The sequence below is a fragment of the Crassostrea angulata genome, chromosome 5 (genome assembly GCF_025612915.1).
Source record: "Crassostrea angulata isolate pt1a10 chromosome 5, ASM2561291v2, whole genome shotgun sequence".
NCBI classification, from domain to species: domain Eukaryota; kingdom Metazoa; phylum Mollusca; class Bivalvia; order Ostreida; family Ostreidae; genus Magallana; species Magallana angulata.
Window position 1 is genome coordinate 39,691,032 of NC_069115.1, and position 17,009 is coordinate 39,708,040.

At 31.4% G+C, this 17,009-nt stretch overlaps 1 protein-coding gene across 2 annotated transcripts in view; it reads right to left on the reverse strand.

Moving 5' to 3' along the window:
* Positions 1–350: 350 nt before the first annotated feature.
* Positions 351–17,009, reverse strand: part of LOC128186374 (uncharacterized) — a 46,033-nt gene continuing 29,374 nt past the window's right edge. Inside the window, exons 5-7 of one of the 2 annotated variants that reach the window (XM_052856176.1) lie at positions 14,591–14,794; positions 5,801–5,869; positions 351–2,576 (exon numbers count right to left, since the gene is read on the reverse strand). In XM_052856176.1, coding sequence (XP_052712136.1) covers positions 2,350–2,576; positions 5,801–5,869; positions 14,591–14,794 — 500 coding nt within the window. In that variant the 3' untranslated portion in view covers positions 351–2,349. The remainder of the gene's footprint in view (positions 2,577–5,800; positions 5,870–14,590; positions 14,795–17,009) is intronic. The other variant, XM_052856177.1, reaches the window with a different exon arrangement.

The window sequence follows — 17,009 nt, forward strand, 5'->3', positions numbered from 1 at the left end:
CATTGAAAGAAATTATATCTCGAATTTTATTAACTTGTAGGTACCATTCATTTACTAGATCTTGACCTTAAACACTAAAAAGTACGCAATAGTTAATAGTACCAATATGTACACTTTTGCATGGACATAAAAAACAACAACAATACTTAATCAATTTTCATTTAAATCCGTTTTTAAGAGGAGGTCAATAGCTTGTTAAATGCCGTTTTTGGAGAGATTGTAGGCATTCTAGATATATTTCATTAGTCAAAAATGGACAAAACTTCGAGATTTGTTACTTTTATATTTCATAGAAAATGGTTGTTTAAAACATGATTTTTCATTGTGTATACCAAACATTTAAGCCTCGGTACATCCTATAAAACAAAGCTACTGTCATGAGGCATCATTGAAAGAAATTATATCTCGAATTTTATTAACTTGTAGGTACCATTCATTTACTAGATCTTGACCTTAAACACTAAAAAGTACGCAATAGTTAATAGTACCAATATGTACACTTTTGCATGGACATAAAAAACAACAACAATACTTAATCAATTTTCATTTAAATCCGTTTTTAAAATTGCACTACCTCAAAGAAATATTTTTCTTGGGGGTTCGGTCAAACATTTGTGGTCAGTAAATAAAATTGTGTGAGTTTATTTCGTTTAAAATGTCGACGAAATGGAAGCTTGAAAATATCATTTAATTGTCTTGTTTTAAAAAATATCTTCTACTGTTGGGGGTCAGCTAATGCATAATATACTGCCTTTATACACTTTACACAGTTATAAGTTGTTTCCTTGTTTATGCTGACCAACTTGATGATTTTTTTTTTTTTATATTCCATTATTTACTTCAAAAAATGCCATTTTTCTAAAGATGTTTTATTTTTCGATATATAACACCAAAAACCTAATTGCAGTCGGCTAAGTCTTCAATGAAATAAGAACATAATTAGTATCGTTCCTTACAATGTAATTTAAAATGAAGCGCATATAAAAAAGTTGTTCTAAGATAAGATTGAACATAATGTTTCCCTTGAACAGCTAAATTTTCATTGTTGAACGAAATCTCGGGAAGAGGTCAACATTTGTTAAAACAACATTTTCTGATTAATTATGTCAGTATTCTTTAGTTATCGTGATGTCTTAAAAAAACCTAGTATTTGGATGATTTATACCTGCAAAATAGGATCACAACATTTAATATTTTCTCTTCACAGAAATATACCACGTAACCCCATTCCTGAATAACTATTTATCATTGAAAGAGATAAAAAATTACAATTGGTGAGACAATTTGGAAAAAAGAAATTTAAAGTTGACGTTAACTCAGACTGCAAAACAGTCCACTCATTGACCGAGAGGTACGAGGGCTAAAATAAACAGCAACCAAAGGCTAATATACATATATGTTGCCATATAAAAAAAATCAATGTAATGGTTTTATCAATATACAATGAAAAACATGTGATAAATAATTATTGTAAACAAATCTATATACTTGTTTTTTATAACCTATTTGACGTAATCATTTGACGTCATACTGACCTATGACCTGTGAACTTTTTAAATTGCCGTTTATTTGTGATGTAAATATAGGATGCGTCATCATTTTTGATCATTTATGATAGTTTACGATTTCAATTCAAGAAGTGTTGTCTTTTCCATCCCAAAGCAAAGACATAGCAATCACTCAAAGATTTGGATTTTTTCATCACGTTTCAATCATATTTCAATGATTTAATCCCTATTTTATAGGATTCTACGCAAAACTCCGGACACCATATCAATAGAAATACGCAAAATTCATTGTGATGTCACAACAGGGTAACATCATTTTAGAAGTTGATTACAACCGTATATTAAGCGAAACATGTAAAAAAACAACTTTTGATGTTGATGATTAAACTTTTGAGATATGCTGTCTAAAATGTTTGAATATTTTTTTAAGTACATGTATTTGAGCATAGCATGTTAGACATTTACCTAAAGAAATAAGTAGGATGAAATTAACAAACAAATTGCAGAATTATATTGACAAAAAGGGAAAAAAAACTTCACTTTTGTTTCTAAAGTTGTGCCAAATATTAAAGTTAAGAAAAAAAGGAAACAAAAATAAATTTCCTCTTTTTTGACTCAATTCAGTTTATAGATAAACAATTTCTTTATATAGCATAAATGTTTAATGTTATGTCAATATAAAAAAAAAATCATAGGTATTCAAATAAGTACTGAAATGTTTGCGGCTCGATTGCTGCTAAATGTAATTATCTGCAAACGAGAAAGTTGTCTTACAATAAATTTGCTGCACATCTGCAGCATATATACCCTGAGAAAAGGACAACGTACTTCATTCTCATCGTTATTCAATTTTGACCCGTACAGGTTTAAATTTTTTGCAAAAGTTCATAAGGTCAATACAGACAATTATCCCAGCGACGAGAGAAATGACTAAAGCCCCAGTCACCCCCATATATTTAGAGGTTGGCCTGTCATCGGGGGCACTGATCAGCGTCCGTTGGTATTTACTTGTTTCCTTTTTATGGATGGTCAAAGTCTTCTTCCTAGTTTCAATCCTCTCTTGAAGGTCTGAAAAAAATTCTAAATTAGTTAAATTTAAGATCAAGCATATCAAATAGGTTTAAGAAATTTAAGCTATGAATTCTTAAAATTTGTTTAATAACAATGGCTTCACAATTGTAGATAATCTGTTTAATAACAATAGCTTCATAATTGTTGATTAACTCAAGAAACACATGTGTTTTGATCTGTCATTTTAAGGAATATATTAAAATCTTTGAGATTATTATCATTTAATATTTATTGGTTTGATGAGATATTGGCGCTTCTGATTGGTTGAAAAATTTCTTTGATACCTGCATCAATAAAAAATTTTGTCGCATCTACTTTTTTCAACTGTTGTGATCTAACACTATTTATAGAACGGGAATTTCCAAGATAAACACTGTCAACAAAAAATAAAGTTGTGTCTGTTTTATAGTCAGCAAACAAAATGCAACCTTGTGAATATAAAACCTTGAAAGTTTAACCTTCAAAAATAAATAAAACACATTATTTTTTAATTCATGAAATAGAAAATAAAGCGTCTTCTCACGATTTCGTCTGCTTGAGATTAATCAACATTTACAGCGAGGCTGGCTGTTCCTTTTCCAGGAATATTATAACGAACATATAGGCCTATAAACTTTCACGGTAACACTGCTGTTCAAATTTGGTAACGATAATTTTTAAATTTACACACGTACATGATCGGTCATCAGAATAATTAAGCGTCGTAAACAAAAGCATTCCAAGCGGCAGGTATACCATTATATTTAAGTACAGCACTAGCTAGTTACCACAACGTTTACAAAAGTCGCTTATACATACTATTCTTTGTCTACATATCAACTATTTTCGTCCACGATCGCCTCTCCTTGGATGGTTATGTCCAGTTGCATATTCGATCCAGCGATCTCACATGAAAACTAGTTTTATTACGAATTTTTCGGCATAGTGAATAATATCACAAGCTATCGCATGTTTTTTCCTTTTGTTTTCAATTCAGTCGGTTCAGATTTTAACTCACTATTTGTGTTTAATCCATTTATTCAACTTAGTAGCTCTGCATCAGCTGAAGGCGCATCCATTTTGAATATTGTTGCTGTTGTTGTTTTGTATTCATACGCGCCGCTTCATTTACATTATTTACATTTTTGATCAATGACACTTAACATTTTTTGATTCAAAAATGTTTTATCAAATGATAAGAAATGAAGATAATAATTTTTCTATTGATCGACGTATCAAAGAAAAATTGACCGGAAAACTTTTTCATTAATGCGCTACGCGCATTGATGAAGTTTTCCGGTCAATTTTTTCTTTGATACGTCGATCAATAGAAAAAATATTATCTTCATTTCTTAATTCTGTATTTTAAGATATATCAGGAAAACATGTACCTATATCCTCTTTAAAAGGATACATGTATATAATATGTTCTTTTGCTTTCCTCGGTTCAAATTGATAAAAATCTATCATTGATACATAATTTCAAATCGAATGCCATTAAAATATTTCTTTTTTATCATAGACAAACTAAAAAAAGGTCCAAATCATTCGTATCATAATAACTGCTGCAATGACAAACACTTACTAAAAGTTTCAGTAAGTTAATTAAAGCAACATATGTCCTGAGTTTAAACCGTATCATTATGAAGGATATCCAGACGTCATTTAACCGTATACGTCACCCTATGTATATGTTGATGAGTCGTTGTAAAATCAATAAATATTGAGCCCTCTCCCTGAATATTAAGGATTCAAACGCAAACCTGGGGGTACCCTGGTGACCCAAGTTTTCATCTTCAGAAATGACCGTTAATCTTTAATACATTTATAACTGCAACGATATCAGATGTCCTATTTGTTTTAACGTGCAAAATACTTTCTCTTTTTTTTAGTTATTTAAAAAATGTTATTTTCGTTAGGTTTTCAATGTCTTTAAGAAATTTATAAGTTTACTAAACGTTTATATCAGAATTAAAATACAGTGTCAGATATCTAATATACATTAAAAAGCTATACAGATGTAAATAGTCTTTCTATAACTAACAAGTTAGTGAGTTAGAGAGTTACTAGATGATATATTAAATCAATTTATTTTTTCATCCTGTTTGATCTTTTTAAAAAAATATGTTGCATAGCATATATGAAGAAAAATTACATTTAAAAATATGAAACTTTTAAGAGAATCATTTGACCTTGACTATGTTAGGAATGGCAATCAATTGCAGAATTGATAACCGGGTACAAGTAATCGCAATTCGTTCCGACTGATTAACCGATTAAACGTTTCAAAAAACATAATTTTTTGACAGATTATTGTTATTTTTGATAATTATTATAAATGATAAAGAAAACACGAAAGGATTATATTTTTTCATTATTTTGAAAATTACACCCCGTAATATCTTAAACAAAGAGCAAACAATCATGAAAAATTTTCACTTATTATATGTCGCAATGCCTTTAAAGTAGTCAGTACAAAGTCTGACAAGTTATTGATTTCCGTTGGAAATGAATAAATTAATGTTGTGTAAAATTAAAATAAACGCATATTACGTAGACTGTAACGGTGCTTAACAGTGACACTAGAACATTTATCATTCATTAATGAAAAGCTGAGCGGACAAGTCAGTGACATTTTGTTTAAACAGTTATTATACATTATTATACTAATCAATTTTTCTCCAAGAGCCGGGGTTCTTAACGGTCTCTTTTTAACATTTCAAAATAAAAAAAAATGATTTATTTTGAAATTGTGTTAAAAAATAAATTAATTTTATTTCATAAGATTAACAAATTACTGATTTTGGAACCGGTTACCATCGTTCCGACCGAGTAAGTGGTTAATCAGTTAGGGATTGCCATCTCTAAAATAAATTTTTTTTCATTGGAGGGTAAATAAAGCAAACCACGGCATAGGTTTAAAGAAGAAGTTAATACCCGCAAACAAATTAATACCTAGATGAACAAAATTCAACAAAAGTATGTTGTACTAATTTGATTCTGAATATTGTGATTTTGGTTCCGCACAGTTTTACTTTTTTTATGAATTACTGCGTCGTTTTTACTATCACTGATAGAAGCAGTGGCACACTTATACAGTTGCTTCTAACAAGCTTCACGTGACTGATTTCGACACATATCACTCACTTCTCCGAAGATAATTTAATTTTCCAAAAGCTGTCTAAGTGTACTGGATTACATGCACATTTTAAGCTTTATCACACATAAATGCTTACACGTACCTGGACACCATTTAGATAGTGGTTTGTCAGGAAAGTTCATCGGAGGATGCGGCCAATACATGAATTTGCCTGAAAAGTATAACCAAAAAAATTCTAGGCAATGTTCAGCTACTAGAATATTCTAGACATATTTTTTAAAGCTCGCTTAATGATTATACTTACTCAGAATGGGAAAAAAATTTCCACTTGTGATTTAAAGTGTATTATAAACCTTTCATTGTAGTGCTATTTTTCACTTTCAAAATAGACCTACTTTTTTAGTTAATGGCTACTGAATATTTAAAATTAAATTTAAAAAAAACTCCCAAAAATGTTTTCATTGGCAATTTTTAGAAATGTTCCAGTCCGAATTTGATTTTTCAGTTTTCAAATCCCTACCTATTTTTTAAATTTAATTTTACAAAAATTCAATGATGATAATACTAAAACACATATAATATTAAACTAATTATATTGACCTTATTTTGCTGGCGTAAGATTTATAAGAGGTCATTGTTCAAAAATTTGAGATATGGTGTCTTTCACTTTTTTTATCATTTTTTGATATTTTTATTGTGTGTGCTTTACGTTTATGCTGGTGTAATAAAACCAACATCAAATATGCAACATTATGCTGATTACAGATTAGATCTAAACTTTTAAGTTAATAGATCTGCCAAAAGTATTTCAGTGAAAAACAAAACTTGAAAAATTCAGTCCAATTTTTTTTTCTGTTTTACTAAAAACCCCAATTTTTTTTCAGCCTTACATAACATAATAACAATATCGAATGTTATGTCAATAAGAATTCATTTCATTAATACATGTTTAGTTTTTTTGTACAAGCAATTTTTTGAAAACGACTTGACCGATTTTCGTGAAATTTTATTTTTTATTTTAATGACGTCATTTCCGTTCGGGAGATATTGACGTTTTAGTGATTTTTAGAGGGTCATTTTGTCCTGCTATCTCCTCCTAAACGAAAAAAGATATTGAATTTAAATTTTCAGGGATTGTAGACAAAAGATTGTAGATGTGTTTAAAGGCATTTGTGGTTGTCTGGCTTCAAAGGCGTCGAAGCTCGCCTGAACCCGAGAATCGAGTTTAAAAAAACGACGTAATTTTTAATGGTTTTCGTTCTTTATCTCCTTTCCTGAAAATATTTTACCATAACATATAGAGCAAATAAAATTTATATTTACAGGATCTTCCGTTTGATAACAAGAAAAAGGGGCTGGTCTCTTAAATAAGGGGCCAAAAGGGCTCTAAAGTCTTTATCCTATGGCACTTTACTGAGAAATATTTTGTAATATGTTTAAGAAGCAAAAATGTCCATCTTTTACTAATAAAACTATACATTATAATTTTTTTATTATGCGTTACGTAATTAGGGGTTTTAAGGGGCCAACAATCCAAAATTTCGATCGAATATATCTCAAAAAGGACAAATATTTTGAAAAGCAATATAGAATAAAAGATGCTTAGAATGATGTTTTAAACAATATTCAATCATAAAATTTTATCTGGCCCCAATAAGGAGATTAAGGGTCGGCCCCTAAAATGTCCTTTCCCAGATAGCTCTTAACGGCAAAGAATTTCTAAAAACTTGTTGAACAAAATATGTTTAATATCAAAAGAACTTTCGTATGATGCCAAGAAAAAGGGGCTGGCCCTTCAATTTAGGGGCCAAAAGGGCTCTAAAGTCTTTCTTCTATAGCACTTTACTGAGAAATGTTTTGTAATATGTTTAAGAAGCAAAAATGTTCATCTTTCACTAATAAAACTATACATTATAAAAATGTTATTGTGCGTTACGTAATTAGGGGTTTTAAGGGGCAAAAAGTCCAAAATTTCGATCGAATATATCTCAAAAAGGACAAATATTTTAAAAAGCAATATAGAATAAAAGATGCTTAGAATGATGTTTTAAACAATATTCAAACATAAAAGTTTTGTTATCTGGCCCCAATAAGGAGATTAGGGGTCGGCCCCTTAAATATCATATCCCAGATAGCTCAAAAACGGCAAAGAATTTCTAAACACTTGTTGTACAAAATATGTTTAATATCAAAAGAACTTTCGTATGATGCCAAGAAAAAGGGGCGGGCCCTTCAATTTAGGGGCCAAAAGGGCTCTAAAGTCTGTCTTCCATATCACTTTACTGAGAAATATTTTGTCATATGTTTAAGAAGCAAAAATGTTCATCTTTTACTAATTAAACTATACATTATAAATTTTTTATTATGCGTTACGTAATTAGGGGTTTTAAGGGGCCAAAAGCCCAAAACTTCGATCGAATATATCTCAAAAAGGACAAATATTTTGAAAAGCAATATAGAATAAAAGATGTTTAGAATGATGTTTTAAACAATATTCAATCATAAAATTTTCGTTATCTGGCCCCAATAAGGAGATTAGGGGTCGGCCCCTAATACGTCATATCCCAGATAGCTCAAAAATGGCAAAGAATTTCTAAACACTTGTTGAACAAAATATGTTTAATATCAAAAGAACTTTCGTATGATGCCAAGAAAAAGGGGCTGGCCCTTCAATTTAGGGACCAAAAGGGCTCTAAAGTCTTTCTTCCATAGCACTTTACTGAAAAATATTTTGTTATATGTTTAGGAAGCAAAAATGTTCATCTCACATTTATTTAACAACATATTATAATTTTTTTATCATGTGTTCCGTATGGAGGGGTTTTAATGGGTTTTAAGGGGCCAGAAGTACCAAACTTTGATAACATACCTCAAACAGAACAAATATTTTAAAAAACCCTATTTTGAAAATCAATATAGAACAAAATGCTGAGAATGATGTTCCTAATAAAATTCAATCATCAATTTTTTTTTTGTTGCCCCAATAAGGAGATAAAGGGTCAAATATCATAGTCAAGGTCATATAACCTTCAAAAAATCGCACGGAAGACCTCCTCGTTGCTCGCAACGAGATCGTGTCTAGTTTTATTTTTTATTTTTTTTCTGACTTTTTTCGAACGCTATTTCTCGTGAACTACTCTACCGATTTGCATGAAATTTACAGGACATATTGAGCATCAAACGTACTTGACATTATAAAATTTTTGGCTGATGACGTCACTTCCGGTTTGAGATTCTGAGGATTTAGTGAATTTTTAAGGCCCATTTTGTCCACGTAACTTCTCAAAAACTAATTGCGATAGAAACGTGAAACTTTCAAGGATAGTAGATAAATGTCTGTAGATGATCCTATTTATTTGATTTTTTGAAAAATGCGCAAGGCGGCGAAGCTCGCCCAAGCTCAAAAATAGGCACCAATTTTTTATACAAATTTTTCGCACATTTTCGGCCCTAGCTTTTAATGTGTAAATATTTTGTCAAGACATGTATTGCAAAAGTTGTTCAAATTAACTAGGACTTTCGTTTGATTTCAAGAAAAAGGGGCTGGTCCCTCAAAGTAGGGGCCAAGGGGGCTCTAAAGTCTTTTTGCAATAACTATTTACTGAATAATACAGACCCTGAAACGTACTACTACACCAAAAAAGCGTGCGACTTTCGTGCGAGAAACGTTTCGTGTAAACCGTTTAGCGTTTCGTGTAAACCGTTTAGCGTTTCGTGTGAATCGTGAAGCGTTTTGTGTAAACCGTTTAGCGTTTCGGGCAAAGCGTGCAGCGTTTCGGGCAAAGTGTGTAAATCGTTTCGAGCAAAGCGTGCGAGAACCGTGTGAAACGTTCATCAGATTTCATTCGGAACTCTCTGACAATTTAATTAATTTAATGATTTAACATTAATTTGAACAAAATTAAATGTAAACATAGAAAGAAAATATACTGTTCATTTCTATGAAATGCGGGAAGTAAATTCTTCTGAATCCCGATTAAAAATATTTCTACAAGGTATTATTTTAATTATTTAAACACTGATAACGGAAAACAACAAGTAATTTACACACTGAAATTTTCCTAAAGTGTACACATGCAATTAATTATTATGGGATTCTATATGCATGGTACTTAATTCAAATAGATTATGATATATATATTGTACGTCGTTATGCAGGGCGCCGGTTATGTATACGAATATTGAGACAAAAATCTAAATCATTTTTTATTTCTTGTTCTTTCCGAAATCCAAATTAGAAATGACAACTTTCTTTATTGTTTAATCCATTGATTTTTCTCTGTGATATTATGTACAGAACATTTATTTACGCGAAAGATTCGACATAAAAAAAATAGCTGGTTGTTTTCTAGCATTTTTCTAACCTTTGTGAGTAATTTTATTTTACATAACTTTCAAAATTATCAATGTAAATAATTACAGGTTTATTTACAGTTAGTATTTTTTACATCGTATTCTCTGAAACCAATAAGAATATTAATGTGAGAAGAAAAAACAAATCCCGCCGAATACTGAAAAACCAAATTATCAATGTAAATAATTACAGGTTTATTTACAGTTAGTATTTTTACATCGTATTCTCTTAAACCAAGAAAAATATTAATGTGAGAAGAAAAAACAAATCCCGCCGAATACTGAAAAACCGATTTCAGTTTGTAATCATACGGATTTTATTTTTGGTATTGAATATTGTGTTACGGTAATGTTTTTCTCTGGAATTTTTGTTATTTACGGGACTAATAAGAATCATGGATATTTCTTTTGAGCAATAAATATTTTTATAGAAGTAATATTTTTGACTAGTTCTGTGAATAAATAATTTTTTGCTTTAAATATAAGTAATAAATATATAGTATATAGTATAAATATAATTAATTTAATTAATCAATTCAAAACTTATGTACATATATGTTTCTAATATCAGTATTTCAATTATTTCGTGTTTTCTTAAAATTAATTCTTACTAACAGAGTAAGGGTAAAATCCGAGAGGACCCGAATCGATCAGGATAAAAGCGTGTCCAAAGCGTGTGAAAAGCGAGCAAATCGTTTCGTGCGAGAATCGTTTCGTGTAAACCGTTCAGCGTTTCGTGTAAATCGTTTAGCGTTTCGGGCAAAGCGTGCAGCGTTTCGTGTAAACCGTTCAGCGTTTCGTGTGAACCGTTTAGCGAGCGTGTAGCGAACGTGCAGCGAGCGTGTGGTGTAGTAGTACGTTTCAGGGTCTGTAATTTGTTATCAATTATAGAAGCAAACATGTTCATTGTACAGCTTTTTATCTATACAGTTCCATACTTAAGTAATATATTACGTAATTAGGGGTTTCAAGGGGCCAGAAGTTCAAAACTTTGATCATTAATATCTGAAAAAGGAGAAATATTTTGAAAAGCAATGTAGAACAAAAGTTATTCAAAATAATGTTTTGTACAATATGCTACCTTAAATGTTTTTGTTTATGACCCCATTTAGGGGTTAAATGGTCGGCCCCTAAAACACATGTGTACAGATATCTCAAGAACGGTAAACATTTTTTGAACACTTGTTGAACAAAATATGTTTATATTTACAAGACCTTTCATTTGATGTCAAGAAAAAGGGGCTGGCCCCTCAAATTAGGGGTCAAGAGGGCTCTAATGTCTTCTTACAATAACTCTTTACTGAACAATATTTTGTTATTAATTATAGAACCAAAAATGTTCATTGTACAGCTGTTCATCTATACATTACCATATCTAAGTCATATATTACGTAATTAGGGGTTTCAAGGGGCAAGAACTCAAAATTCTGATCATTAATATCTGAAAAAGGAGAAATATTTTGAAAAGCAATGTAGAACAAAAGTTGTTCAAAATAATGTTCTTAACAATATGATTCCAAAAATGTTGTTGTTAGTGGCCCGGGTAAGGGGTTAAAGGGTCGGCCCCTAAAACGCATTTGTACAGATATCTCGAGAACGGTTTACAATTCATGAACACTTGTTAAACAAAATATGTTTATATTAGCGAGACCTTTTATTTGATATCAAGAAAAAGGGAGTGACCCCTCAAATTAGGGGCCAGAAGGGCTACTAAGTCTTTTCATAATAACTCTTTTCTGACCAATAATTTTATATTAATCATACAGCAGCAATGAAGCTTTTATTAAGCTTAATTTAAAACCGAAACCCGTTTTAAAATTGGACGATGCATTACAGAGATATTGCGTCCTTGGTTTAAAAAATAGCGTAATGTTTAAAGTAAAATTAACTCGTATCATACCAAAAATAATTGTTAAGTCGTAATTTAACACATTTGGATTTTTTTTGTTAAGTCGTTCTTGAAATCGGAAAGGTATTTGTTAAGTCGTACTTAAAATCATTCGTATTTTGTTAAGTGTACCAGGAATAATTCGATTTTTTTCATCTTTTATATTTTAGTTACTCTTGTTATTGGTTTAAGAGCTCTGCTTCTTACAGGAACTTCCAGCTTTACTTCCAACATTAACGGAAGACCCAATCGTTGCTTTGCAACGAGCTTTGCTCTAGTTATTATTATTAATTTTTTTTTCCTTTTTTTGTTCACAAGATTTCTTAGAGATGGCTGGACGGATATTCTTGAAATTTTCAGGACTGATAGAAATTGTTAATATCTTTAGGTTCTTTTTTTCCATTTTTTCAAAATTCACTTCCTGTCGTCCGTTTCCTGTCCCGCGACAAAAAGCTATGGACAATGAGATCTCAGAAACGATAAAGACTTGAACCTCCAAACTTTGAGGGATGATAGTCCTATAGTTGTAGATGTGTTTAAACTCTATTGTTTTGTTCGTCGTAACTTCCGGTCGTCACCGGAAGCTCTTCAAAAATTATGCTTTTACGCATTTAATATATTTTATGGAGAATTGGAATATAAGTATAAATGCTTACATATGTCATCTTTCCGATGTTAACTAAACATAAAAAATCTACTTCCTGTGAGATATCTCAAATATCTCATGTAGCCTTTTTACAAACAAATGTTTGAACCGCGAGATCTCATAAACTATAAGCGATCAAGATACGAAACTTATATGGATGATAGACATTTGATAGAAGATGTGTTTAATTGTTTTAATTTTGTCAACCGTCACTTCCGGTCCACACAGGAAGAGTTCAAACAAATCAAGTTTTTTAAAAGTTTAACCAGATTTCTCAGAGATGGCTGGATAGATTTTCATAAAATTTTTAGGACTGATAGAGAACGATAATATCTCCTTGCGTATTTTTTCATTTTTTCAAAATTCACTTCTTGTCGTCCGTTTCCTGTCCCGCGACAAAAAGCTATAGATAATGGGATCTCAGAAACGATTATGACTTGAACCTCCAAACTTTGAGGGATGATAGACCTATAGTTGTAGATGTGTTTAAACTATTTTGTTTTGTTCGTCGTAACTTCCGGTCGTCACCGGAAGCACTTCAAAAATTATGTTTTTACGCATTTTATTTGTTTAACACAGAATTAAAATATAAGTATAAACGCTTTCATATGTCATCCATCCGATGATTAATAAACAACAAAAAACTACTTCCGGTGAGATATCTCAAATATCTCAGGTACTCTTTTTAAAACAAATATTATTACAGCGAGATCTCATAAACTGTAAGTGACTAAGACACAAAACTTACATGAATGATAGACATTTGATAGACGATGTGTTGAACATCTCTCATTTTGTCAACCGTCACTTCCGGTCCATACCGAAAGAGTTCAAACAATTCAAGTTGGTTAAGAGTTTAACTGTTTTGTTTGACAATGTAAGACAAATTCATAGCCAAAAAAGTCCTGTTGTGTAACGGTTAAGAAATACTAACTTTCATTTTCATTGAAAACTTCCGTTTGTCCTTTTCCTGTCTCGAGACAAAAAACATTGATTCCTAGAGATCTCAAAAACGGTGACGACTTGAACAGTCAAACTTTGTGGGATGATAGAAGTATGTTTGTACATGTGTTTACACTATTTTGTTTTGTTCGGCGTAACTTCCGGTCGTCACCGGAAGCACTTGAAATATTTGTTTTTTTATATTTTATTCATTTTACATAAAATTAAAATATCAGTATATAATCTTACATATATCATCTATATAAAGTTAAATTAGTAAATAAATTTTACTTCCGGTGAGATATCTAATATATATCTGTGTAGCTTTCCATTTTACAAATTTGATGTCCGCGAGATTTTTGTCATTGTAAGTGATTGAGACACGCAGCTCTCATGATTGATAGAAATTTTAATGGGGCTGTGTTTAACGGGTTTAATTTTGTCAACTGTCACTTCTTCCGGTTCTTACCGGAAGGGTTCAAACAAATAATGTTTTTAACAAGTTTAACTGACTTTCTTGGGTGTTTCATCTAGCCTGATAAACAGTGATGTATGAGAAATACCAGCTTTTGTTTTTATTAATCACTTCCGTTTGTCTGTTTCCGGTGACAAGACAAAAAAATTGTTTCAAAGAGATCTTAGAATTGGCAGAGACGAGAACAACCAAACTTTGAGGAAAGATTGACTTATGATTGTACAAATGGTTAACATTTTTGTTTAGATCGGCGTTACTTCCGGTCGTCAAAGAAAGTACTTCAAAAATTGAATTCTTTTTCATTCTCGTTGTTTTATATGTACATATAAGTAACGTCTGGATATATCATTCACAATAATTATCACATCCACTTTTTTTTCTATGTGAGAGAAGCAATATCTTACAGTCAAACTGATACATGTAATCAAAATGGAAGACCTTTTTGTTGCTTTTGCAACAAGTGTCTAGTATAAATTGTTATTGCTTACAGCTCGATTTAGCAAACTGTTTATTAAAAAATTAATAAAAAAAGTTCCTTACGTATCACGAAGGTACATAGAGGGAATCAATATAATGAGATTGCTCTAATAAATATTCTGTAACTGATAAATGGATCAGAAGAACTTACTGGTATGATTTATTCCTTTGTTTCCTATGAACGGAGTAAAACTTGAGCAACTTAAATTAAATTTGTAAACATAATCCTTTGTATCATTGGGTAATATCGTAAAATAGCTGTTTCCCTTCCCGTATTCTGCATCCCTGCACAAACCGTAATTGCCTCCGTTATGCAATATATTCCTGTTTGATGTCATCATGCACTTTGTTTTTTCTGAAAAAAATTGAAACATTTTCTAAAAGTAATTGCTAGGCTGAGCACCTTATTTGAAAGCTTTATTATTCAAATAAAAATAAAACTCATGAAAATCTTTCTAGTTTTCTTTATTTCAAAACATTGATGAAAAAGAAAGATTGAATGGAAAAATTCAGATAAAGTGCCAAAACAAATAAATGAAATAGAAATGAATCTTAATGAAAACCAGAAATTTACTGAATGTATTGACACATTACAATTACTAGTAGTCCTATCATCATACGTTTTTGACAATTTTGGAATGATACACAGGCAACTTCGCCATATATGATCCACATATGTGAATCATACGTGAATCATATGATTTGTTTCATGTGAGATCATAAAATAGGGCATCATATGTGAATCATATTTGACAAATTATATGATCCACATATGATTCACATATGATTTACATATTATACCCCTTTTCAAGTAATTCACATATGAAAAATTTATCTGTGTTCGATATTAGTTCTGCATGAGAATCATATAAAATGGGCATCATATGTAACTTATATGAAACACACATTTGGATTTATCAAGGAAAATATACACTTGTGCACATAGAAAAAAAAGGTATTTCTGCTTTAGATAAAATGTATTTATATACAGATGAAGTTTGTTGATGCATGCACAATAATCGCACCTCGGGTCTCTTAGGACGATAACAGACTATGCAGTCAATAAGAAGTAGGTTCTACTGGCCTGGTATGTCAGATGACATAGGCCGTTTGTGTCAATTATGCCAACCGTGTGCTAAAAAGAAACAAGGACTGGGATAAAAGAATGCCCCATGCAGCATGTAACCGTTACTGAACCACTTGAGAGGATTGCCAGCAACATTAAAGATTATTTCTCCAAAATGGAAAGATGCTTTTGCGTTACCCGATCATATTGCCCAGACCGTGGCAGACAAATAAGTAACAGAATTTTTATGCAAATTTGGAGCCCTTACCGCATTCATACAGATCAAAGAAGTTCCAGTCAGAACTTTTTTCTGAGATCTGCTGAGATTCAATATCTAAATTAACCTATCAAATCATGGATCTGACACCTGTATCCTAGCAACATCAAACTGTTCTAAATAAATCATTCGTGCATGCTCTTTCCTACCAATCAATGTCCTATTAGCTCTTATATAGTGGTTATAAAATGGTTAAAGTAACATTGATAAATTAACCCCACAGAGTATAAACAATTAAATTAGTGATAACACTGTGGGCTTTGCGAATCTATGTGATTTTGTATGTCCTGTATGTATTTCCCCCCGATCCATTTTAACCCGTAGTGTATTCGCCCCAACTGTTTAAACATCGGCTCTCGAAGAAAGATCTGTTTAATCTAAATAATTAAAACTGAGTGTGGTTTTAGCTATGAAACGAAATTCAATGAAATAATCGACATGTCAAAGTATAGGTTATGATGAAGTTTGATACCATAAAAGATATAATGATTTTCAACCTCAAGGACAACAATCCAGATAGGGATAGTGTATTGTAGGGTATCAATGACATTGTCGATATGAGAGAGAGAGAGAGAGAGAGAGAGAGAGAGAGAGAGAGAGAGAGAGAGAGAGAGAGAGAAGAGAGAGAGAAAGAGAGAGAGTGTTTTGTAGTGTCAAATTCAATTTTGATTCAGAATTTGAATTGATTTGATTTGATACAAGCATATATAGACAATAATTAAGCCTCTTAAAGGAGAAAAGAGAGGAGATAGCTAGGGTAGGGCAGACCAACTATCAAGATTTAATTTTAACGGTGTTAGCGCACCTGTGATTTACATCGACTCTCTCTCTCTCTCTCTCTCTCTCTCTCTCTCTCTCTCTCTCATCACCTAGCATTTCCTTTTCCGTCAGGGGGTTTTGGGTATTTGTGATGTATTACATTAGCTAGCGAAACTTAAAAAAAAAACCATAAAATTTTCTTTTAATTGATGTTGAACTCAATGATCTAATAATCTGTTCCCAGTATATAAATTTCAGGGAGGGGGGGGGGGCTATAGTCCTTAATTTTACATTTTATATATATATATATCCGTACTTGATTTTAAATTTGACTCTTATAATCGGATTTAATGTTCCAATAAATATAGGGTAGGAAAGAGTAGACGGGACTTTTTTGCGCATATCCTACTGTATCATTCATTCAACACAGGTATTAGCACTCATCGAGTTCGACTTATCCACTGGTTT